This window comes from Linepithema humile, chromosome 1 (genome assembly GCF_040581485.1).
Source record: "Linepithema humile isolate Giens D197 chromosome 1, Lhum_UNIL_v1.0, whole genome shotgun sequence".
NCBI lineage: Eukaryota > Metazoa > Arthropoda > Insecta > Hymenoptera > Formicidae > Linepithema > Linepithema humile.
Window position 1 is genome coordinate 40210847 of NC_090128.1, and position 27321 is coordinate 40238167.

General features: G+C 42.9%; 2 protein-coding genes across 8 annotated transcripts in view; one reads left to right on the forward strand and one right to left on the reverse strand.

The window, feature by feature from the left end:
- The window catches only part of LOC105677977 (neuroligin-1-like), a 200330-nt gene that overhangs the window by 81559 nt on the left and 91450 nt on the right, over positions 1–27321 (reverse strand). The gene's annotated exons all lie outside the window — the stretch shown is intronic.
- LOC137001943 (uncharacterized) lies at positions 12708–18662 on the forward strand. 3 transcript variants are annotated; one of them, XM_067361308.1, is made up of 2 exons: positions 12708–17584; positions 18126–18662. In XM_067361308.1, the coding sequence occupies exon 1, from the start codon at positions 12765–12767 to the stop codon at positions 15123–15125; it is 2361 nt and encodes a 786-aa protein (XP_067217409.1). In that variant the 5' UTR covers positions 12708–12764; the 3' UTR covers positions 15126–17584; positions 18126–18662. The 3 variants fall into 3 exon arrangements, with proteins under 3 accessions (XP_067217409.1, XP_067217410.1, XP_067217411.1); XM_067361309.1 differs by having other exon boundaries at positions 12708–17312; XM_067361310.1 differs by having other exon boundaries at positions 15131–17312.

The window sequence follows — 27321 nt, forward strand, 5'->3', positions numbered from 1 at the left end:
ATACTTTTTTTTTTTTCTCGAGAGCTTATGAATAATTATGGCGGTGGCTTTTATATTAAGGAATATTCAGCGATCCCGCAAACATGTGTATCGTGTATTGAACATCTCGGTTGCTGGAAACTGAAATACCCCTCGGAAGTTCAAAACGCTGGAAATCAATAATTGATAAGGGGAACGATTTTTCTTGTCTAGCAAGTGTGGACAGCAATTCCCGCTCTACGAGAGGGTGGATTTATTGTTTCTTAAACTTGTCGACCGCTCGCACGAATCGAGACTCGAGCGCAAAAGAGGATTCCGTTGAATCAGAATCCCGCAGTAGTCGAGCATATCGCGCACATACGTGCAATTTGGCGTTAGTACTTTCCGCGTGCGCTGGGAAACGACATTTGTGCTTCCCTATTCCACATATTACGATATTTCGGGAAATAATTGAAATGCACACAGCGGAATTGAAGATTGCCCCGGCGCAATTACGATATTACAGTGGTAACGTGCGAGTGAAATTAAGATAATCGAGACTCGGTAACGAGATTTCGAATCCGCGCAATTAACCACCGGTATCGGACGCGGCGATATAAATTTCGAGAGATGTATCCCATCCATCGGCCGTTTCATAAAACGCGCTCCCGCCGACAGCACCGACCGCGCGTTTCATCGGCGGCGATTCGTAAGTGAGTTACTTCGCGGGCGCATTGACAAAACATAACCAATTATATTCCCCGATGCCGCGGGACAATCGAGTTTACGCGACCGGTCATATTTTCGTTCTTCGTCCGCAGCGACGTAAGCACTTTAACAGTTTTGTCAATTGGATTCATTTAAAATCATCCGGCCGACAGTAATACCCGCCATTGTTGGCGCACTCATCAGCCGGGTGCATCTCGTCTCGCATTAGCCGTCGAGCCGCCGGCCCTTTCCAACCGCGCATTGTTTTTACTCCCGCTTTTAATTAGCCGCACGCGAGTGTTCAAGTGACTCCCAATGGTTTAAGCAAACTTTTGTTCCGCCGAAATCCGCATAAATTCTCTTTATGTATACATAATGCTAATGCATCAGAGCGTGATCCGGACAAAATGTGACTCCGACAAAAGACATACGTTCAAAGTTAACACACACGTGTAATATACAGGTTATTTTAAAAAAATTTACTCTCGTCGAAATATTTGCTTTCACTTTAAACGAATTCATTTGTGCCCGACAATGGCGCGCTTTTTCATTCAACATGCATTTTTCAACACGCACAAAGGGAGAGAATGCGGGGGGGGGGGGCGACTAAAGCCAAACGCGCTTAAACAAAAATTCAAGTCAAACACGACGGCTGTGCACGGCCTCGAGGGAGCATGACGCAAGTGCGTCTGTTATGTATCACTTCGAATCTCGCTTCGACGTGGCGGTGCAAGTTTGCGCCCGGAGTTTGCCCCCGCGGCACAATTGGGCGCGCCGGCGAGAAACTTCAAACTCGTAACAGTTTTACTTTTCGCGGCTACGCGTATAAAGAGAACGGGCAAAAGCTGCGCAATAGAGACTCGAAATCCACCTACCGGCTTGATTCACGACAGATTGGGAGACAGAAGTGTCTATCGCCTGGAACCTCGTAATCCACAATTGCATTCTCTATAGAATCGCTCGCGAACGATATAAAAGAGAATAAAGAAGAGCATCGCCTGAATCTGAGTTTTCCCCATCAGCTCGTCCGATTCACACGCGTAACAAAGGAGTCGCGCGTCAGCGTGAGACGACGCGGCGGCGCATCCGGCGTTAATCGCGCCGCGAGAATGCCTCCCCCCCGGCTTGTCAATCATCGGCGCGGCGGCGACAAAAAAATGTCAATTGTGCCTGTGAGGGACGACTTTAATCGATCATAATGAACGCTCGTCCGCCGGCGACTCTCTTTCTCATAGCCGGAGGCACGCCACCCGCATTCAGAAACTTCAGAAGCTCTTCAGTCGTTAACGGAGTTTCGCCTTAACGACTGGCCGCTCCGATAAATTTCAATCCGCCCCCTTAGCCACCCCCATCCGCCCCAAGAACTCCTCCCCCGCACACCTTCACCGCTCCATCATCCCGTCCCTATCGGCGGGCGAACAAGCGTTCGCACGCGCGCGCGCTTTCCAAGACCCTACGCGACCCTGGGATGCGCTGTGCAAATATGACCCAAGTTGACCCCGGGACGAAGAACTCCGGCAGAAAGCACTCGTGCGGCCCCTCTAAGCACCCCCGGACGCGAAGCACAGCCACCGAGTTTGTCTTTGGTATTAACGGGTTTTGGTATAGAGGCTCGGGGGTTGTGAGCGCGCTCGCGCGCGCGCGCGCGCGCGTACGACGCGCAGAGCTTTAGTGCCATAAATTCCCGGGCGCGGGCACACGGACTCCTCCGCCCGTTAATATCGCCCGCGGGAGAGCGGTTTACGGAAACCATCTAAACCCTGCCCACCTCTTTGTTGTATTTACTCCGTATTTACTCCTTTTTCCGGCCGACGCTCGGGATCGGCGCGGAAAGATATCGCGCGCGCGTTCCCGGCTAGGTAGGTGGATCCGGCACATCGGGCAAATAGTATTAAATCAGGGCCGCGACGTGCGCCTCCTCCTCCCCTGCCCTCCCCGCCCTGCCATCTTTCTCTACCTTATTTTATCGCGCTTTCGGACGCTATGACGGGCCCCTCTCCTCCCCCCTCCCGGCGAGCGGATAAAGCGCACCGCGATCGATCTATGTCTGACGACACTGAGTGAATTAGAGTCCCGATAGTGCGGCTCGCGCACGCCTTGACATTGACGCGCAAGCAAGAGGATACAACGGTGAATATGATAGGAGCGTAAATAAGAAAATATTGAGATACTTCGTCAAGAGGTGTTCGACGTTCACGTTAAAAGAAGCGTATTAATGGATCTAGCGTCATAAATCAAGAGAGGTCTTCGGAATAACACTGCAAGCGTCGCTTCTTCAAAATATATTAATCAGACGCTTCATAAAGTTTTTCACAGAATAATTATCATATTATGTAATTAACTCCAGAAAATTTACGTTTTTCTTTCGAGCACAATCTGTCGAGATTTTCCAGTTATTTCAGTTACGTGTCGACGTTATCAAGTGGTCGCGTCTGGCTTTAGTCAGACCATTCCAGCGCCTTTAAAACGCGGGACGCGCATATTATTGTACGGTAAAAGTTATAAAAAAAATTACCTCTTGGGAGAGAGAGAGAGAAAGAAAGAACACATGTTAGGTCCACGCGCGAACATCCGCGCGACTTCCGCGGCGCTGAGACTAAATTCCGCGAGGAATTTCCCATTAAGTTTCCGGCAAAGTAATAACACGACTGTTTATCGTTGCCTTTTCGTAATTGCCGCGTATAAATTCGCGTGCGCAACCAGTAAACGGAGTTTTGCCGATTTTATATTTGCTTCTGGTTTTAATTAACAACCCACTCGTCGTTGCGCCGCGTAGAAGTCTCTTTGCAAAGCCCGGAAATACAGCGCGGATATGTCGCTTGTAAATACATTTTAAAGCGGAAATTGAAAGGAAAAGCGCCGCGCTACATGAGGTACATCGGCTGTGATACTGCGGAAAATTTCCTGATTCTGTCGGAAGGGCAAAAAGAAATAGCTGTCCTTTGATGGTTACCGAGGAGAGAGGCAGTTATCAAAACGCTAAAAATAGCGACATTGTTAACATAAAATAAAATTATTTTTCCGTTGTTATGTACAATCAAAAGAATGAAATTCCAACTTTTGATGGTAATCCCGATGTTGCACACAGCAATATCGCACGCGACGTCAAGAATGTTGCCGAAATGCGCGCGGATATTCGCCGAAGCACGCATGCTGCAAAAACTAATAACGCAAAACGGTTAATGGAGGAAAAATTGCCACTCGGTAATGGCCGGAGAGCACTTGTTGAACTATCGGGTACCATCGTGACCTTCCACTCGAGAAAAACCAGAAAAGGGCTGACCATCCTTCACGGGTTGCGAGCGATTCGAGTATCAAAACTCTTCAAAAATAGGTCGCACTTAAACGCGAAAATAACCCCTCCTCGGGGCGGAATCGATGCACCTACTCCTGGCATCGCGAGCTTACGTCAGAGTGTTTATCCACCCGCTGCCGGGCGAGAGAGACGAGAAGATTCAATTACCTCCTCGCAACAAATTGCAAAATGGTATAGCGTAAATTGAAGCAGCAGCAACGTGCTGAGCATTAAAGTTGGTTCCTCGATTATTTTGAAAAGCCTGCAAGAGCGTATTTCAGTGAGCCGACGGTTAAAAAAAAGCAATTTTTTTAGCAATATTCAATTATGAAAATTTGATAACCATCGATTGGGGAGAGCGGGCGATTGTAGCGGCTCATATAAAAGCCGGGAAAATGTAGAAAATCTGATTGGTTGTAAAAATGGCTTTTTCCTGCCTTGTTGTATTAAATTTGCTTCGCACAACTTTTCTGCATAATTGTTTGTATCGTTCGACGTAAAAATTGTATTAACTTTGTACAAGTTTCACCGAATTTTTATCAATTTTCGACGCGACGGCGCAAGATAATATGTCTTTAAACCATTATGATATTTTCGAACTAAACTATGGAGGCTTCGGATTCTTCCGTCTATAAATAAAGCGCCTCAGATACCAAAAGGATTAATATTTTTCGACACAATAGCTCGGAGTATATGTTCCGCATAACGGAACGGGAATTGCGTTCCCGGGGCGCCGCGTGCGCGCATATGCGCGCTATTCATCGCCGCGGGGCGACGGGTTGCGGAATAATAAAGATTTCGCGAATTTGATGTTTCAATTTGTCGGGGACTCGCAGCGAGGGGTACGCGATCTCATCTTCGTTGTGTTAAGCGGCGTGATGTAGTCGAGCACGCGGGTATAAATTGTAAGCGAGGGGGAAGAGTGAGAGCAGGGCGCTTAATATCGCTCGCGAGGAAGCCGTTTACGGAAGCAAGCGGAGCTCCGGTTCTCCACTACGCTCGGTTCGTTCTCGACTACGTTCTCTCTCTCTCTCTCTCTCTCTCTCTCTCTCTCTCTCTCTTCCCTCTATCGTTAAGCCGTAGGCTTCCCATATTCGTCTCCGGAGTGTGCTGTTTAGTGTCGCTTACAAGGCATGCTTTCCCGCCACCGACGAGACGCGGGACTCTGAAACGCGACGTTGAAAATCGAGGAACAGGTATAACGCACGTCGGCGACGACGACGACGACGACGGCGACAGCGGTGTGGGCCAGCGAAGCGTAACGAAACTTTAGTGTCACTCCGTGTTGTCCCCGATGGCTTTACGAACGCCTGCCATTAATCGTTAACTCGAAAATGACGAATGTGTTATTTGATATTGTATGCAAAAGCTGAACCAGCTTTTTTTATCAGTCTTTTCATTATATGTTTCGTTTGCTTTTATTATACGTTTATTATACATGCACAAATACGCGATTCTGCACATCGATTCAAAAATGCATAAAATGGTTTTCATATTTATATAATACGTTTTTAATAAAACAAAGCTAAAATTTGTTTTTCTTTCGAAAATTTGATAAATTTATCTCAATATTGTGCAATACTGTGTGTTTTAGCTGTCAATTTTATCAATAATTTTATCAACAGTTAAAATAAGCAACTAAAGGTCTATATTTGGTACGAAAGATATATATTTGTACGCCAATCGATTTGTCGTACGTCATATCGTGAAAGACGATTAAATCGTTGATATTGGTCGTCTAGCTTGAAATGTGGTTAAAGATTAAACAGAGCCGCAGGTCGGCCGCTTTTAGCGCAAAGCGAACTCGAATCGCAGGATCGAAAATAATAATTTATACATCGGCAAGTTTCCTCCTGCAATGTTATTCGCGTGTTCATATGCGCCGCTGTACGGCACAATGTCGTTCGTATGCATATGGTCATACATTTGCCGGAAGTTTCAGCTTAATTTCATCTGCGGGGTAGCAATTGAAAGCTCGCCGAATCGCCCGCTAGCCATAAACCCCCATTTCCGCGTTTCATTCGGCCTCGTTTACAAGTGAAAGTACACCGACGGATCCCAACGGATAGAAATTCGGCATGCAATCGAGCGAAATAAAAAAGAAAACTAGAATTTCATGGAAAATTTTTTTTCTAAACGGCGTATGCTCGCTCCTCAAATGAAATCGTCAATGCCATTTTCTCTGGAAAAAAATTACTAATTTGCTGCAATTTTTTATTTATTTTATTTCGCGCAGTTTTACGTAGTCGGCATCATTTCGTTATTTCGCTAATTTCGACAAAATTGACTTTCCACGCTCTCTGAGCAGGTCAATCTCCTTTATAACCATTGCGAAGGTAATGTAATACGATTGTTAAAACTTTGAAATCTACCAGAAAGTTACGAAAACTTGGTCGCCGTATAAAAAAATGCTGTACAAAATAAACTTGATAATGAATGCAATTTTTTGTTTGTGAGGAAACGTACTTTGAAAGTAATAACACTATTACGGTCGGCGCAATCAGAGAAATTTTCAGCCATTTTTTTTTTCTCTCTTAAGCGAGCTTTCGCCGGCCCAGTTTTTTTCGTCACGATAACGCCCATCGGGCATATACATATAAAACGCAGTGCAGTGAACACGTCGCTCGTTAAGGGAAAATATTTTTTGCAGGTTTCATCGATTTTCGTACGTAGTCGCAGAAATAGTACACGACGAATAATGTGCGCGCAACTTATTGAGATGACGTGTAACGTCCAGCTCCTGCGGAAGGTAATCCGGCTATCAAATTTCGTTTTGCGCGGGAATTACCGAAAGTGCATACACGACGCGCATAATAGAGCCGCGCCGTGTCGAGATCGCTCCTATGATCTGGTCGTTGTTGTAGTACCATGATATAATGATGCCATCAACTACGCGGGCACACATCGTTCGCTTAATCTCGACCGTGCGCAAAAATCAGTTTATACTATTAGAGACGCTACACATGTACGCACTTTATCGTGACATTCCACTTGATTTTTGTTCGGCGAGGCCGGTCGGAAAAGGGGGGGAGGAAAGTTGAGATGTTTACCACGAACGCGTTCAGATTAGCGAAGCGATTAAAATTTAATTCGAACTACTCGCGCGATCGGGAATATTACGAAGAGTTGATCGCTTCGGTTTTCTGTATGATTTACGCAACAAACATGTACACTATGCGTATGGAATATATAATCATGCGGTTATATCGTCTAATGCATGTACGTCCGCACGGCTAAGCGTATACTCCATTACACGATGCGGGATTACAAAGTTTTAACTAGCGAAACTAGTTCAAAGCTTCGACCTGAAACGCAATTTTAATTTTCTAGCCACGTTAAAGAGGATTAGACATGATACCCCTCCGATACCGGTCATAGTATTTCATAAATCCTTTTTAATTATCAAAGTGCAGATACGTCTCACTGGAAGCTCACATTTCAATATATTATACGCGAAACTTTTGCAAAATAAAGGGTCGCATATGCCGACAACTCGATATTTTATGGCGTAATAACATTATTATTATTACAATCTAAAAAATAATTTTCGCATTTTATGCTTTCGAAAGTTACGCGAAAATACGCGGCATTATGAAATATTCGTCATTATGTTTCCATGCTTTTATGGAATGAAAATGTTGACGCAACGAGATTATTGCGCCGTCAAAAATTCCGGGTGCCCCGAAAACGGCACGAGATAACAAGTTTAACGAGTAAAGCACTTGAAAGCGGTACAGCGGAGAACAACACAGCGCGACTTTTATCCTTGCGCGGATATTCTTATAGAAAGAAGCGCGCACACTCGAGAGTCCTCTGCCAGAGAATATTGGGATGTTTGCGACTCAGCGTTATGTGCGTCGCACCGTGATGAGCAACGTGAGTTGCTCTGGACAACGCCTATATGAAGTTAGCCCCCCATTTTTCGATTTTGAATATTTTTTTAGTTGTTCCAGGTTGTTCTACGTTTGTTCTATATTGTTCCAAAGTTATGAACAAAAAAATCGAAAAACATGACGGGAAAAGCAAAAAAACGATTTATTTTTGTGGCCACCCATTTTTTTTTAAATTCAAATTTTTTTGCTGTTCTGGATTGTTCTAATTGTTCTAAACATTGTTCTAAAATATTAATCCCCCTAAAAAAGAATTTAAAAAGATATAGCAAAAAATAGCATTAAGCGTCCAAATAGTATTTTTACATTTATCGCTATTATTATATTATGTTTTGACACCAAATTACATATTTAAGCTAAAAACGAATAGAACAACCCAGAACAACTCTCAGTTTCACCAGAACAAACATATAAAAGGCACTTTACTCTTGAAGGTAGAGAATTATTTTGTCTTTTTCGACCGATAATGTTACATCAGCGACACTAAAACCTAGAACAATGAGAAATAGACACAGAACAATCCGGAACAACTCTCAGTTTTGTCAGAACAAACGTTTAAAGAGCACTTTACTCTTGAAGGTAGAGAATTATTTTGTCTTTTTCGACCGATAATGTTACACCAGCGACACTAAAACCTGGAACAATGAGAAATAGGCACAGAACAATCTGGAACAACTCTCAGTTTTGTCAGAACAAACGTTTAAAGAGCACTTTACTCTTGAAGGTAGAGAATTATTTTGTCTTTTTCCCGTCATGTTTTTCGATTTTTTTGTTCATAACTTTGGAACAATATAGAACAAACGTAGAACAACCTGGAACAACTAAAAAAATATTCAAAATCGAAAAATGGGGGGCTAACTTCATATAGGCCTGGACAACATATAATAAGGACCAGTGCATAGACTAATTTATTTTCGTCGAAAAATATTGTTGTCGTTAAATTTTGTTATCTTAACGCGCGTTGTTATTTCGACCATAATTTTTTCAACGTTAAATCGATACGATAAATTTTTAATTTAGCTAATTTGCATTAAATTTTCTTTATTTTCGTAATAGAAAGCAACGTAGTACAAGATTTGTTACAATTATACGAATTGTTCTACGTTTTTTTTAACCATAATACATTTTGTCGAAAAAAAGTTTGTCTATTCTACTGAATATTCACGTTCTTCCGCAAACTCGGTCAACAGTGGAGAGCTCTGCGTGCCGGTCCGAGTTGAAATAGCGTCGCGCGGCTATCTCGTTGCGCCTAACAGAATTTTTATCGTCCGGCAGAAAGAACGACTCGAAATATCACAAAATGATGCTGATAGTCCCGGGGGGAAACGCCCTGGCCGTCGCAATCTATCCTCGTAACGCGAATTTGCCGCCGGCTATGTAATAGGGATACGTAATTTGTCAAGGTTGTTTCTACGACCTCGTCTCCGCTGTCGCCCCTGACGTAATGACGCCATCAAACCTCGCGCGAACGTAAATTCATCGGCGAAGTTCGTGCTTAATTTCGCGCTATGAGGGTAGCACTGTCTGCCGGGGCGTGTACAACCGTATATAGCCGGCGCCCTGTAGATTTCCATTTCTACCCCGTCGCGTTCTCTCGCGCTCAATTCGTTCCAGAGAGATCCAAACGGCACGACGCGAGTCGACAAATTTGCCGAAAATCAAGGGACGCGCGGGATGAAAATGCAGACACGTTTGAAACCGCGGCCGTATCTCACATTCAGGCGATAAACGCGGTCATTCGGAGACAATCGTATCTCACATTCAGCGATAAACGCAGTCGTTCGGGGAACAATGTAAATAAAATGTTAGCATTCGCTGTGGCTCCCGGCGGTAAATCATTATAAAAGCAATGTTACATCAGTCGCAAACATCATACAACCCCCGCACGCGCGTGCATTGTAAATAAGCTTAGTTATACACATTTGTGTCATGTTGCACGTGAACGAACGCTTTTGCCGGACGTGATTGCGCGTCATTAATGTTAAAGCCGGTTGCAACTTTGTCGTCGAGCGGACGGGCGGGCGGCGGCGGCGCGCTGATGATGTAAAGGCACCATCAAGTATGCGAGCGTAAATTTTCGCCCGGCGAAGTTTTCGGTCGATATCGCTCGCGGGCGTCGAGACTTACGTCGCCTGTTCATTTTTTATTCATCACCGGTCGTAACATAACGGCGAACGCGAAGTTGCAGGGAGCATGCGAGCGAGCGAACAAGCGAACGAACGAGTCCCGGCCTGGAAATACCGCGATGTAATCGGGACTGAAAATCCGAGCGTAACGACCGCCGAGGGGAATTGCGACGCGGGGGTTAAATCCGTCCCTCTCTCTTTCTCTCTCTCTCTCTCTCTCTCTCTCTCTCTCTCTCTCTCTTTCTCTCTCTCCACACGACTCCGAGGGTGAGGATCGTAATTTCCAAATCATTTGTAGCCGATGTTGAAATCCGTCTGCCTCATCTCTCACGCCGTGCCATCGCGCGATCAACCCGATAGGAGCGTTCAGCCGCGAAACGCGCGACCGTCGCGTATCCGACCGATGTAATCGGGATGCAGTTTGCGGTGTTTCCGGGTGCCGCGCCGAGTCGCGCCATTCGTCTCCGCGCGCGCGGGCCGAGCCCGCTGTAATGAAGCCATCAAGCACGCGCACGTCGGCATAAATTCGGCCCAAAGTTCCCCGCTTAATATCGCCCGCGGATGACGAGAACAGTTCGCCGGCGAGAGCAGCACGCCCGCTTCCGGGCTCGACACGGAGTTTCCGTGTCTGTGTCCATCCCGTTCATCCAGTCCCGTCGTCCGTTCTCTCGTTCTCGTTTTCCTCCCGCTTCCTTCTCCGCCGTTCCGTCTCATCTCGTTTCGCCGGATTCACGCCCGGAGCGGTGACGAGTCCGCAACTAACCGCCAACGGGACGGCGAGGGGAGACAGTCGGAGGACCACACGGGGAAGTGAGCTGAACGACGGTACGGAAATCCCAAATACCGGCTTTGGCCACATAGCCGGGACGACGGAAGGAGCTCCGGGGCTTTGTTACGAAAGTCCGGGCGAGCGAGTGAGCGAACGAGCAAACGTACCGCCCGTATATACGTTCGGGCCATACGCAACGGATATATGTTGAGATACCGGCAGCCTTGCGGTCTCGCGAGGCCTTCGTCGTCGTTTGTTCGCCGACCGATATCCGATGGCACGCCGCTGCCGCTGCTGGAACCGTGGCGGGTTACGGTGAGCTTTGTCGGTGATTCGGCGAGACAGTGTCCGGGACAAGGGACGAGTTGGTCTGTCGTGTGTAGCAAGGCTGTAGATGGCTTTGATCACGAGCGCTCTGAGATTGTCCCTCGCGAATGGAAAGACTGACGTCATACGAAACCGATAGAGAAATAGCGCTGCGGGAAAGATGTGGCTCGGCGGTGTGATAACAATTTCAAAAAATATACGGATCAGGTATATATATTGCGGATTAATCGAAAATTCGATCGATGAAAGAAATTGACGCTACACCGATAAGCCGCCGAAATCTATCTGAATCTTTAAAGATCAGTAATATCGTTCGAGCAGATATTGCGTCACTCAGGCTTTGTCTGCGCCTCGATAGCTCCAATATCGGATTTGTGTCACGTTAAAACTCCCTCGAAAATTCATAGCACGTATACTCGTCAATTAATAGTTACTTGACGGCGCGACACAGAACTGCACTTTCTAGACGTTTATATTGAAGCCGTAACTTCAACAGATTCTCCCGAAGAGAGCATCAAAGCTTTAATCAAGCAAAGACCTCGGTCGCTCGCTATTATTCATGAGCAATAAATTTAATATTGTTGCAACACAGCAGTCTCAAATATGAAATTGCGCAATCTGCAAAATCGCTCGGAAAATTGTTGTACAAAATAAATAAAACAATGAAATTGACGATTGAAAATTAATTGTAAGTAAAAAGTGACTACAAAATATACGAATATGGCAAAAAGTGGAATCGGTCAGGTTCTCTCATTTCGTTTATATACACTGTAAAAAATTGCCTAAAAATTCAGACACATTTTCTGTCTGAATTTTCAGATTTGGGTGCCTGAAAGTAATTTCAGACAATTTGTCTTAATTATCAGAGTAGTTTCTCTGAAAGTTCAGAATAGTGGCGCGTCTGTCCGAAATATTTAGAATTGGTGTCCGAAAACTTAGACAACACTGTAAAAAATTGCCTAAAAATTCAGACACATTTTCTGTCTGAATTTTCAGATTTGGGTGCCTGAAAGTAATTTCAGACAATTTGTCTTAATTATCAGAGTAGTTTCTCTGAAAGTTCAGAATAGTGGCGCGTCTGTCCGAAATATTTAGAATTGGTGTCCGAAAACTTAGACAACATATTTGAAAAAATATGTTGTCTAATTTTTCAGACACCAATGTCTAAAATTTCAGACATGCTGTGGTTTTATAACCCGATGTGTGGATGTTCTCTGCGATTTCTCTGCTTTTTTTTTAAATTTTGATAGCAACGTGTTGATTTTGATGTTTCATGTGTCAAAGCAAATTATTATTTAATTCAAATTTAAATTACTTTTTGGTATACTTTTTGGTCAAAGCAAATTATTATTTAATTCAAATTTAAATTACTTTTTGGTGGAGCCATGTTTAAGTGTTACTTTTGTAATTACGAAGCTCAGAATCTCAAAAGTCACCTGAGGCATTGGAAATGTCATCGTCATCTCACTTCTATCTACCGTTGCGGATATCATAATTGCAAATCAGGATTTTCAACTGAGACTAGCCTCCGCTCTCACCTTATACGATCACACAAAATCTACGTAAGCAGATTAAAAGACAAAAATATCACCTGTGTGTCCAACAATGAAGCAAGATTTGTGTGCACTGTAGAAATATGCAGGAAACAAGTTGACAGTTACAAAGTTTTAGTTAATCATCTTAAAAAGCATATGATTAATGGATTAGAAGTAACTTGCCCTTATAATACTTGCAACAAGAAGTATGATAGAGTAAATTCATTTTCAGGACATTTGACTAAATATCATAAATGTCAGATTTTAATTCCAACTACAGTTGACATGAACATTGACGATGGGTTAGAAGTAAATTCTGAAAACATAGATTATAGAGAGAAAGATGAAGATTTAACAATAACCAAAAATACTAGCGATGAGGATGATAATGATGAAGATTATGATAATCGCGATTCATTCATTAACGCTTTGGCTATCTTCTATCTCAAACTTGAATGTGAATACTTTATTCCGGAAAGTACAATTCAATATATTGTTGAGGAGCTGAAGACTCTAACTGTACATGAGCAGGAAAGGGTGAAGAGGAGTTTAAAAAAGCATTTGCAAAAGGAAGGCATATCTTTCTCACAGGTAAATAAAATTCTAAAAGATGTTTTTTCAGACAATTCATGCTCTACTAAATTTAAAGAACTGCAAACTATTTACTCGCGAAAAGAGTTTTACAAGTCACATTTTCATTTTGTGTGGCCTAAGAAGAAGCCCCTATCAAAAGGTGAATTCTTCCATTTTGTGCCTATTTCAGAGACTTTAAAGGCATTATTTCATGATAAGTCTCTGGATTTCAATATTAGTGCACCTGTACAATATGAGGATGGTCTGTTCAAAGACTTTACAGATGGTAGTGCTTTCAGAACTAGTAAATTTTTCAAAGAGAATCCAAATGGATTGCGTCTAATACTATATCAAGATGGCTTTAAAGTTGTGACACCTATTGGGCCTGCAAAGGGCCATCACGAACTTGTAGGTGTGTATCTTGCCATTGGAAACCTTCCTGATTATGTTCGATTTCAAAAGAATTCCATCTACCTTGTGGCATTGTGCAAAAAGAAAAATTTTGATCATCAAGCTGTATATGGTGAAATAGTGGAGGATTTAAAAATAATTGAGAGTGTTGGGATAAATGTTCCTGGCCATGACACTGTCAAGGGTTCACTTGTCTTTATTACAGGAGACAACTTAGGAAGTCACACATTAGGCGGGTTTGTCGACAACTTTAGTAGATCAATTTACTTCTGCCGATACTGTGATTTGAACAGATATGCATTTTTTGATGAAGATGGTGAATGCAAAACTTTTGAAAGGAGGACGGTTGATTCGTACAGAAACTGTTTAACAAAAGTAAAAGTTAATGCTGAAACGAAGGAAATTACCCCCTACCATGGTATTAAATTCAATTCTGTCTTCAATGATCTGCTATACTACCATGTATGTAATGCTGGTCTCCCACCTTGCTTAGGACATGATTTGATGGAAGGTGTAATCACATATGATGTAGCACTTTTTATTAACTACTTGATTAATCATGGTTGGTTTACACTCAGTGAGTTAAATGAATTGATTGACAACTTCCCGTACTCAAGTGAAGATCGAAGGGATAAACCACTCCACTTGAAATCAAAAGCTGAAAAAGTAAGGGGTGGCGCATGGCAGATCTGGACATTTCTGAGATTGTTTCCTTTGATAATAATTAATCATATAGAAGATAAGGACAACGAAGTGTGGCAATGCCTACTTCTGTTGACAGAGATCGTTGAAATTGTGTGTGCACCAGTTTTACATGTCTCACATTTGCCATATTTGCAGACATTAATTCAAAACTATCTCATAACGAGAAGGGAACTTTTCCCTGATGTACCACTCCGTCCTAAGCATCACTACATGTCACACTATCCAGAACTTATTACTATTTATGGACCACTTATAAAAGTATGGACGATGAGATTTGAGAGCAAACATACATTTTTCAAGCGTGCCTTGAGATCATGTCGTAATTTCAAGAATATAACCTACACGCTCAGCACAAAGCACGAATTTCTGCAGTGTCTCTGTAGATCAGGATGTGGCCTGAGGAATGTTGTTAATACATCTGAAATGACAGACTTCCTTGCGCACATGTACTCAGAGAGTTTGCAATATGCAGTATTAAGAGCACATCTTGAAGCTGGCATGCAGGAATGTGTAACAGCAACTGTGAAAGGAACGTTATATAAAAAAGGGAATGTTGTGGCTGTACGGCAAGATAGCTACCAACAAAATGTGATCATGGGTCAAATAAGAATTATACTTTGTGATACTAAACAAAACATATACTTTGTAGTTGAAACTGTAGAAACAAAATTCCGACCACATATAAGAGCATATGAGTTGAGTACACCTACAGGATATGAATGTATTTCATTAAACAAACTTCTGAGTTACTACCCTCTCCATGTATATACTATAAATTTAAAAATATTTGTGAGGATAAAACATGGCTTCGTATGCACAAAGCTGTGAGTTGTAATATTATGATGTTACGTTCATGCAGTGGAATATGTAAATATTTTCATAATTCATTTCTTCATATTTTATATTTAACGCGATTCGTATATTTTAATCAGTTCTCTTGTAGGTACAATACGGAAATAAAGTGATAGTGACATTGGCTTTACTTCTCACACATTGACAGCTATATTATTAGTTTTTTGTTTTTCCATGGACTAGTTGATGTTTTCGTGAAACGCTGAACGTGTAGCAATTTGTTTCCTTGCCGATGATGTGACGTGAGTGAAAGTGAACGAAGAATTTACGAGTTACAAAGGGCTTCATCAATAAATTTCACAAATATCAGGTAATTTATATCATCTGAATATATATACCACCTAATCTAATCTAACCATATTAAAGTGCTTTCCGCAAGAACTGGTATTTAGATAGATAAATATTGCTTATTAATAGAAGAGGATTTAGAACCCATCCTATCTATTTTCATTCTTCATTTTAATAGTATGCCCATTTTCAAGTTAGTGACCAAAGATAGAACACAGCGATTCACTATCTCAGCTAACAATGTGTTTGAATTAAAAGAAAAAGCTATACTTAAACTGCTTTTGGAGGAAGTTCCTGAATTGACATCTGTGAGTGTTAGTTATAGTAATTTTTAACTTATGCATTGTCAAAAGAAATTAATTGTACAAATTGTATCATGTGTTCATCACGCCTCAGATTTACGATGACACAGATGGGGCTGAAATTGATGACGATGATGTGCTGCTGGACATGGCAAACAATACACCAGTAGGCACGTACTTATGTGTGATGGTACTCCCACTGGGAAGTGAGTGGCCTGAGAAAACCAGAATTGATGCTGGTCCTTCAACTGTGATCAACAGTCAGTCTTCAACAGTGGTTAGTACCCCAAATAGTCAAGAAATCGACCATCAGCAAACAACTTTAGGTGAGATTTAAAGTATTACTTTCTTTTTTCAGCTCTCTCTTACGTAGTACGTATGCAAATGATCATGTATCTAGATATCCCCAATTATGTATTTCCTTGCTTATCACTGCATTTACTTTTAACTGTTCAGAACTCAATCTAGATATGTCTCAGAGAGTCCAGCCTCCTATCACAAGGCTTGCCACCATGATCAATGATGCCCTCAAATGTGATGATAAAGCAAAGAAGATCAAGCAGCTAGCTAAATCAAAGTTGGCTGTTTGTAAATTATTGGCAACACACTGCTATAATAATAAGCAATTCGACACTGGGATTATTCGACGATATTGCTGCTCTATTCGTGACAAGGTGAATGAATACGCCTTTCAAGTGTGCATGGGAGGAAATGTTGCTGGAGACAATTTTAATGCTTTTGTCAAATCAGTATATAACATGATTAATTACAAGAAGGATAACACTGAGAAGGACAAAAAAAAACAGGCAGCAGCCAATAGAAAAAAACTTGTGAGAGATGATGCTACTGTTGACGATCCTCCCATGCTCTTTGATGAGTATGGGTGTGCGCAAGGCATGTGGGAGCCTGAAATAGAGAATCCTGTTAATCAAGAAGAGAAGAAGAAGGCTATTATGGAGCATTACATCATTGATGAAATGGCAGAGCAAGTCAAGACTCTACTCCGTGATACTTACGCTTTACAGAGACACTTCATTAATAGAACGAAGACCAAGGAACAGTGGACTGATCTTTTTACTTCATGGCCAGTTATGCTCACTACCTTATTTGTTTATGAGCATGCTTCGCTGCTCCTTGGAAAAAATGTACATTCAGTATGGTTTAAGGCACTTGAAGGCGCCAATTTTTTTGCAGAATTCATGGCCTCGTACTGCGCTGATGAGGAAAAAAAACCATCAAAAAGCTCTCAGTATATGCAAATGCAGAATTTGTTAGAAGAAATGAATACTGCAGCACAAACTGAGCGTTCCAATGAACCAAGTGCAAAAGCAGTAGTTCCTCTTCTCGTAATGTACATGAAAGAGAAGTCCACTGATCTGTTTGTTCTATTGAATGTACATGAACTCTTAAAATTTTATTTAGCAACTTTACTTAAAATAATTTTTGAGCATGATTAATATATTGAAAAACATTTTTTGATAGTTACTTTGTATTTTGCAGAAGATGTGCTCTGAAAACGAGGTCTTGGAGGCTGCCCAAGAACACTGCATGGGCTGTATCATGATTATAAGAGGTAAAGAGTGATAGTGTTTTTACATACATAATTTTGTTCACTTTTATTAATTGTTCTGCATTCCTCTGCATTCCTCTGCATTCCTCCTGCATTCCTCTTGCAGGTCAATCCTTATTTGATTATGCCGCTAAGTGTGATGTTGTGATTCGAGAAGAATTTCAAATCAAAGTGGCAAATATTTTGGAGGGATTCCTAACGGTCTTCCTATGCTATTATGTTTTTGGATTCCGCTATCCTAAATCCATTGATGCCACCTTGCAGTTTATGCAGAGGTATGTGCAGTAATTTAGAAAACCAACACTGGAAAAAATTTTATTGTATTATAAGAAATTCTGATTGATTCTACTGGTACGTTTGTTCAAAAATGGACGAAACAAATTTGTTGTTGGAATTATCAGAAAATTCAGTTAAATTCCATCCTATTTAAATCACTTTAAATTATTTAATATCACTTGTAATCACTTAATATCATTTATAATCACTTTAAATTATTTACTTCTCGTTCTCTGCCATCAGCCTAACTAATATTCCGTAATGGATCTACGACGCGACATAAAACTTTAGCGAGCTCAATTGAGACTGTTCTGACTGCTCTGCGCTATTGCTTCGCGAAAGATCTAATGCGCGCGATTCACGCCGCGAGTAGCGAGGGCGCAGTAGTAGTGTAAATTTTGTTTCGTTTGACTAAAATACGGTTAACCAAAAGAATTTTGTTAATATAATAAAACCATTTTTCTCAGTGAATAAATATTTCACTGTATTAGTGTTTATGTATCTTGAATGACATAGGCATGTGTGATATTTGTGTTTCAGATGTTTCCTTGGCATAAACCCTCAGAAAGGGAGTAAAGCAATGGAATCCACCAAGAAAAACAATGGAATTAATAATAAAGCTGTTAAATTATCCAATGCGCTCCAGGTTTATGAATCGCGGCGTTCCAGATGGGCTCTACTGTAATTACTGTGTTATTAATATATATGTTATTAATATATATATGGGCTCTACTGTAAATACACTGTGTTATTAATATATATGTTTCAAATCTAAATATATATACTATTTACAAAAATTAAAGGAACACTTAATTTTTCTTAAAAAAATAAGCAAAATTTAGGCAGCTGTAACTTAGCATTTATCTAAAGATTATAGATCTAGTTAGTAATCTAAATATATCTGTTTTTAAATGTTCAAATATTCGGACACTTAAATTTGAATTTTTATCCACCTGTCATTAAATCTGAATATTTTTAATTTTAATATCTGAACATTTAAACACTTTTGTCTGAATTTCTAACCAGTTGTATAAATATTTCTTTATCTCGTCTATATATTTAGTTATTTTTGTCTTGATTTCTAGTTAATAGTCTAAATATATCTGTTTTAAATGTTTAAATATTCGGACACTTAAATTTGAATTTTTGTCCACCTGTCATTAAATCTGTTTCTTATTGCTGAACTGGCTGCACTAGTTTAGCAATAAAAAGACAGACCCAATAACAGGTGGATAGAAATTCAAATTTAAATGTCCAAATATTTAGACATTTAAAACAGATATATTTAGACTGTTAACTAGAAATTAAGACAAAAATAACTGAATATATAGACGAGATGAAGAAATATTTATACAACTTGTTAGAAATTCAGACAAAAGTGTTTAAATGTTCAGATATTAAAATTAAAAATATTCAGACAACTGGTTAAAAATTATGACAAAATTGTCCGAATATTCAGACATTGAGATCAAAAATATTCAGACAATTGTGGCTAGAAATTCAGACAACTGTGGCTAGAAATTCAGACAACTGTGGCTAGAAATTCAGACAACTGTGTCCAGAAATTCAGACAACTGTGGCTAGAAATTCAGACAACTGTGTCCAGAAATTCAGACAACCATGGCCAAAAATTTAGACAACTGTGGCTATAAATTCAGACAACTGTGATCAAAAATTCAGACAACTGTGTCCAGAAATTCAGACAACCATGGCCAAAAATTTAGACAACTGTGGCTATAAATTCAGACAACTGTGGCCAGAAATTCAGACAACTGTGGCTAGAAATTAAGACAATATTCTGTCTGAAAATTCAGACAATGTGACTGTAAGAAAACTTCAAACACTTTTGTCTGAATTTTCAGTCAGTAATTTTTTACAGTGTAAATATGTATACTTTGAGGTGCATTAAGCGAAACACACAAACGGAATCGAGATACAAACTGAATACTTCTAATGAAATGCGGAAAAAGAATAAACCAGCCCGACTCTTAAATTCAGGTAAAAGCGCTGGCTCAAGCGCTCTCCTGAAAGATATAAAAAAGTTAAAACTTCAGGCATCTTGCGTTATAGCAGTTTGTAGTGGCGGCACAGTCAAGCGTTTAGCGTAACTCGAGCAACTTTAGCGTTTCAAAGAGACAGCGTCAGCTAGAAATTTCTGCGTAAATTTCTCAGATAGACGTATACTATATGGTGTGCAACGACTGTCGCGTGCATCCACGTGTACACGGGATGCGTGATAGATACTGGATACAGGATACAATATATGAGATGCCGCGTCGACTCGTCTGGAGAATTACGATACTGTAGGCAAGGTATCGCGCGTAAAATCTACGGGCCGTACATCGCTCGAAAATACGCAGCTGGGAATCTCTTGATTGGACCCGAAGCTTAAATAAGTATCTATACGGGGACGCGAGCGCGATGAAAACTTTATCGTGAGATCGGCAACGAGTTTCACGGAATAACTTTGTCGAGAAAATATTTGCCAATGCTTCAAATATTAATCTTTCAAATTACGCGAGATAATGAAGAACATATTTTTTCTCACCCAACATCTGTTTATTTTTCCTTATCCCCGCTTAATGACCGCACTTAAAAAGACGCCCGGCGAAAAAATTCCAAGCCTCAATTCCTCCAAAAATTATCAATCAACCCCTCGGAACGTAAAGGAGCATTCATCGAGGCACGGTAGAAACCGCGGCCGTTATACTGCGCGATCGTCTTTATTGCTGCGGTGAAGGATGTGGACTTAGCTTAACGGAGTGTTCCCTTCCGCCGGCAGGATCTACCGCTTCCTACCGTCTTTCTTTCTCACCCTCGCCCCTTTTTTTCCCTCCCCCTGTCGTTCTCCGCCGTTGGCGTCGTCGTCGTCGTCGTCGTCGTCGTCTTTCTCGGCGTCGTCTTTCCTCACGGCTGCGCCGACAAAGAAAGCGGTAATCTGCAAACGACTCGGCTTGTATCTAACGAGGCGGCGCATTAGTCGTGGCCGGTGATCTGTACGCGCGGATATTGCGAGCGATGCGGCTTTATTTACGACGCCCGGTAACCGCCGCCCGCGCAAGGGATGCGGAAAACGCGCCGCATGATGTCCGCCGCGCGGAGTGCCGGTTGCCACTTAAGCGTCCGGGGCATGCAGTACTGCGGACGTATTTCTTCTCGAGCGGCTCGTAATTTCGCGCGCTGCTGCGACGAGTGCTCGTCGGTGGGACCCGACGACCTCCCGGGCGTATTGCGCGACATCACTCCATATTTGTGTTTTATGGGCGCGAGACGACACGCCTTCCGCGCCGAAATGTCCCGAGGAGAAATAGTCCGATCGGCATCGTCGAGTAGCACGAACGGTCAGCGAACAACCGTTGCAACAATATCGACGTATCGCGTGCTGCTGACATTTCATTGACGGATTCTCTCAGCGATACGATCAATTCAAAGAACTTCGATAAGAAGAAAGTTTTCTCTGCACTGTAAAGCCATCATGTAATATCCGATGTTCCGACGGAAAAAGCATCCTTCGCCGAGAAGTAGAGTATCGCGCGATATTGATCCGCCAGATATCTCGCAAAATTTTAACACAACAGCATTAGCGTACCGTAGCTCTCTTTCTCTACTCTAGCGTATCTTGTTTCATCCTGTTATTGTACGGCCGTTATCGCTCGCGTGAAATCGTCTATCGATCCCACCAAAAATTCCACCGTCGCCGCCCAGGGCTGTAGATGACGCACAGTTATCGCATAAAAAGGTACAGAAGCGGAAGCGCTTTTCCCGCGTTCGCAATTTTTCCATTTTGTATGGTCCGCCGATCGGCGCGTTGATGACATTTGCGCGTACCTTTCCCGTACCCTCCCCCTCTCCATCCACTTTCACCGATCGTAGCCGCGAATATTGGAAAATCCGATTCGGCATTACTCAGGCCGAAATCGATCCCGGATCCTTCGCGGTCGTCGACTCTAATCGCGCGAATTGCGTATTTGAATCGCAATGTTAACACGATATGGAAGAGTATTAACGGCGCTGTAAAATTTCGATGCGAACTGTTATCGGCTTTCATGAACTCTTGTGCTATTAAATAAATTTTCCAAAATTGATCGCAGCGTTGAAGCAAATAATAAATATAACGCGTCTCTTTTTTCCGTTTACATATTTAATTTCATTAAATAAAAGCAGTGTATAATTCCAAATGTTTTAATCTCAAATATCCAAAATATCTTCTTTCATATCATAAAATTTTCATAAACTCCACTTCGTCATGCGTTTTACGCACATTGTGCACGCCGAGACCCGATTTGCCGCTGAGATCGTAATCCTTGGGATCTTCTCTTCGCCAGAATCGCGCGATGCGATTAGCGAGTCTGATCGAGAAACTAACGACGGTATCAGCGTGCGAGACCGATAAACCCTTGTCAACCTGTGGACTCTCTTTCGGGAAGTAGTTAGGGAACGGAACGAGGCGCGACGCAGCCTCCGTGCGGCGGAGCGGTGAGCGCGCGCAACTTTTTCCGCCGTTTCAGATTTTATCGCGTAAACGGGAACGCTTAGAAGCTCGGGGGCTTTGGGGAACTGTTCTGTTGCTGTACTAGAATTTATCCGCTGAGGTGAACTAAATCGCGGCTGCGTAGGTGCCGCCTAATAGTTCGTAGGTACTCGCCGGCACGTACACCCTCGCCGGGATCTCCTTCTCTCTCTGTTTCTCTCGTTCTCTGCCTCTTTCTCCCTTACTGTACCATTCGCCAAACCGTTTAAAGTAATTGCACTACGTTATGCAACGGCGAACCGACCGTTTCGAACTCGCCCCTGGGAAAAATTGGATTGTATCTCGGAAATATTTAATCGTGAAATGAAACCGGTCGCCTTCTAAATATTTCGTTGCCCGTTCATGCAAAATAGCACACAATGCACTTGTTTTCACAAATTGTTTCTATTCAATTTGACACTGTCCCAGATTCCAGGAAAAACTTTTCCATGTCTACACCGTTGATTGAAATGCAGTTTTTAAAAAATATTACATTACTTTGGTTGAAATTTTCAAACTTCCGAGGCTCGCGCGTATCTACGTTCGTGATCGACTCCGTTCCGATTTTTTTTAACTTATTTTTCATATCAATTATCTAAAATAGAAAGGAAGACGGCTAAAACTGAAGGTATGCGAATAGCTGAATATGAACATTGCGTCGTAGATTATTTCCGTGAATTAATTTGAAACTCGACCGGGTATCGGAGTTATCGTGCGGTGCGGTATGTTGGGGAGACAGAGAGAGAGAGAGAGAGAGAGAGCGAGGGGGGAAGGGGGGAAGAAAGAGATCGAAAGAGCGAAATGAATCTACATATTCCGTGGAATTCGCGAGAGCGTTTTATCAGCTGCATTATTCTGCACTTGTACGGAAACTGTTGGTTGGCCGCAGCTCTACTTAACCGTGGAAATCTATGCATTCCGCCACTGCGCGTTGCGTACTCTGGAAGCCATATGTCGGAATCATTACGGCGGCGAGCCGTGTAGCGCTGCCTTGTTCCGCGGGGGAAACCCAGGGGAAGCCCGGAACTCGTATCCGATTTTCGCCCGCCGTTAACATAGGCGCAACGTTGATGCGTCTGGCAGCAGCCTGACGAGGTCGCAATTCCCGCGGTGCGAGCGAGCACACGTTTCTAAAACGGATCGAAGCGCCGCGTTTTGCTACGAGTTTAGGGAGAGTTGCTCGGGGCGTCACGTCGGCGCCAGAAATTTACGATGAAAAGAACCCTCCCGCGCGGCCACGCTCAATGGAGTTGTAAGGAGGTTACGACAGCAGTAAACTCCGATCAATTTCGTTTCGTTGTTCCCCGTGTAGCACTGCAAAGGGCACGGGTACGTATACTGCTGAGGGAGAGTTAGCAACTTTGATCCCCTTCGGGGCCAGCGTCGGCCGCTAAATCGAACGGAACATTAAAGCGAATGTAAGCGGGTAAGAGATAATAGCTAAGCTCATTGGCGAGCGGGCCGCTTACTTCGAAAGTGCAGGTGCGAAGGCGGCGCGATTTATCGAATATAATTGTCAACGATTTGTTTTGACGATCGGCGATCCATACTTGATGGTACTTGGGGCGTGTCGCACATCCCCGGAGTATTCTCTAAAATTTTTGCCGTAACCGTAAATCCCGCCGCACACGCGCGTCGTTATCGCGCATGCTGCAAACATCAATAAAGGGACTCGGAATTTCTAAGATCGACGGTTGAATTTAAAGTTTCTTTACATCGGGTGGCGAAAGCGCTATTTTAAGACACGTACGTGCCGCAGAAAGCACGCCGCCACTTTCAGACCTCGGACGAGGACCTCACCCGGCTCTTAGCTCGACGACTGCCATCGTCGCCGTAGAAACGAATAAAAGTGTAACGCCAATCCTTTCGTTAAATGCTTCTTTCCGCTTTGGGAAACGGGCTTCTCTCGCGCGAGGCAGCTCATAAATAGACCGATCACGCGCCTTCGCGGGTCTCGCGTGACCTCGAAAATTCGATTCGATCGCTCGAGGAGGGGAGAGAGCGCGCACAGCGAGAGAAAGAGCGACCGCGCCGAACTATATTTTACCCTGTCGATCTAGCGATCTAGCGAGCACACCGCTGCGACGCGATGATTCATTCCTGTTTACCTGGACGCTCGAAAGTTCGCGCAATACAACGACGGCAAAAAGACCGCCGGGAGTGCGTCGTCGTGTGTGCACATGCGAGATGTGTACGTCGGTTTGACGTGATGCATCGCGGTTTTACGCGTGACGATAAACGGTCCCGTCGCGTCGGGTTCTTGTCGCGAGTAGAGATTATCCGTAATGCCTGCGTAAACTGCATGGTTTTATCAGCACTATTACCGACTCGCGAATAGCATTTTTTCGCGTTACAATAAAGTTGGCGATGAATTTAACGAGCCGAAAACTTAAAGCTCTAAGCCCGTTGAATCAAAACTTTATTATCTCTAATTGCTTCAACAGCGCACTGCAAATGTTTTTCCGTCGATAAACTCATTGGCGCGATAATATTTTTCAATTCGAGGACCGACGCATCAGCCGATGTTTTAATTTCAACAATTTTATGTGAGCGTCGCGCTGCATTGTTCGAGCCAGTAAACGGATTACATCGCGCTTACTTTCGCGATCGCATTACCGTTCGCAAAAGTTTTTACGAATTTACGGGTCGATGAGCGCGATGTTAACGACATTCCCATTAGCAGTTCCCAGCCCTTAAAATGGCTCAAGTTAATACAACGACTTAAGTTTGTTCGATAATTACGTTCGTACGTGACAACATATCGAGTTAGCTAAAGAGTTTCTCCAAGATCAAGCGTGATATCGGAAAACTTCTTAAAAAGACTGACAACCTCTGAAAGAATATCTCCGCGTTATAAATTTCATTTTTCAAAGAACATCGGCACAATCGATATTCACGGCTATGCAGTTCTGCTCTGTGAAAATCGACGTAGACCGTAGATATAGTTTCCCTTCTTTTGAGAGGAACACTCGGCGAGCGGAAACTCGCATCAAGAAACGAACGATTCTGACAGTCGCGTCATCAACATTCAGCGTCTGTTCCGCAGAATTGCATCTTAATGCATCCTGTGTAACGGGTTCTTCGCACGCAACGGCGTAAGTTTGTTTGATAATTATGTTCGTACCTGACGACGCACATATCGAGTTTAGCGCCCCGTTGATTCCGTGCGGAAAAGACAACTACGTGCCTGCAGTGTTCAGAATCCTTGCAAGCTTATTTTCAGAAATCTCAAATGTTTTGCTTAATTTTTGTAAATAATTTTTTTTTTTTTCGACATTCAATGGAAAAATTGTTTCGCTAAAAATTCTAAGAAAGTGCTTCAAATTGTCTGAACTTCCGAGTTTTTTGAAGAAAAGATCGATTCACACACACACACAGACAAGCGTGATAATACATGAAACCGCTCGGGAGATTTGCTGTCTGACTAGTTACATGATGTTACTACTGAATGCGAAAAAGGATGCCGGAAATTTGGCCGTGGCGTCAAACTCAGGCAGGTGCATGTCGGCGGCGCGAAGCTGACGGGCGAAAGCGAATTACCATCACGGGACTCGATGGTTCCCCGTGTACGTTCGCGCTACGACGCTTCGACACTCGCGGGCGACCCAGGTATCCGCGATGCAAATACAGCCCGACAATCGCGGAAGCGAGAAACTGCGACGCGTATCACCCCCACGGCGCGAGTATAACCGGCGACACGCGAAACGAAATAACGGCCGCGGGAAAGTGTTGGCGCAACAACGTGGAACTTCATCGCCGTAAGTAGCTTCCGATTGTGCACGCTGATAAAGTTCTCCGACACGCGTCTCGAGTATTTGCTGTGTGTTAATTGTAAGCAGACGAATCTAATTGCGACGTGGGGTGTACGAGAATCAGGATTACTAGTAGCGAATGAATTATGAAACGCGCGTAACTTTCATCGAGTTTAACACCGGCAATTCGTGTACAGATTAACGTACTCTCAAGCAGTTAATTCAGGGAGAAACGTTTGTCATAAGAATAACATCGCAGAAATAAGGTTAACGATAAAAGACCGAATAGCGAGCTGCGTTACATCCGGCGGTGCTCGGCGTGACAACGCTATCTTCTTTCTCTCTTCCCGCTTTTGTACCCGCGACCCGCTCCGCGCCTTATTCTCACGACATAATTGTCTCAAGAACAAATGAACCACCGTCCTTGTTCTACCTCGCCTCGTAAGGAATTAAAAATTTCAGTGGCTCGACCTGACGTTCCGTCGCGCGACAAATTGCCACTGCGACGGACGTGACAGTTCACACTAAACGCGCCTCTAGTTCGGAGAGGGAAAAAAAAAACCAGACACTTCGCTAAACGAGACTTTTGACGAAAATTCAAATAAAGAGTTTCGAATTCAAGAGCGACTGCCGCAGAATTCCAAAAATGGCGTCTTAATATACACATCACGCATGTCGGAGAGGTGTTTTGTAACATTCGACAGTTGCAAACCGAATTTTCCATTGTTATTGAGAAAAAAAAGATATATTATTTCGTTGTAAATTACACAAAGCAGTTTTTTGACGATAAAATGTTTCGACGCGAAAAGTTTTTCAACTGACCTGGATTAAACGAATAATGAAGAGTTATAGCGTATTTTCCGGTCGCTCGATATGATAATTGTTAATCCTCGAGACTAACGTGTCGGTGGACGCGTTATGCAAATGCGGCTCAAACGTCATGTGATATTTTCATGATGCGGATTCAGTCGACCGCGCAACTAGCTGCCTGCATATAGGCGGTCGTAATATCGGTTAAACGAGTTTGTCTCATCCGCCGTCCACCGGCTGTTTGCAAAGTCTGCAAATAATTCCGTGACGCCGTGCTGTCGCATGGAGAAAGAATCGTGATAAATCTTGTCGTGTTTAATGGTGCCCAAACGGCCACTCTACATTCACGCGATATTCGCAACATCAATCGGCGTTCACGTAACAATAATTTTTAATCCTTAAGCCTTTCCCGAATCAGTCCTCCATTATCCTCCGCGACTGAATACGCCATCGCGATCGGTGTGATGCGTGCGGGATATTTTTCTTTCACTCATCAATTTTTGCGCGTATATTTTTCATAATCGTTTACCGCGCTCGAGAATTTCGCCATAATTGCGCACCGCTGATGATCACGTCAACTATGGGTCGGATTAACGGAAATACGCGTTATCACAAATTCAGACTGGACTGGTCTGATCAATGTTGATTACGCGTGACAACATTT

Excerpts from the sequence above, each read along its gene's own strand:
- LOC137001943 (XM_067361308.1), top strand. The coding sequence starts at position 12,765 with ATGATTAATGGATTAGAAGTAACTTGCCCTTATAATACTTGCAACAAG.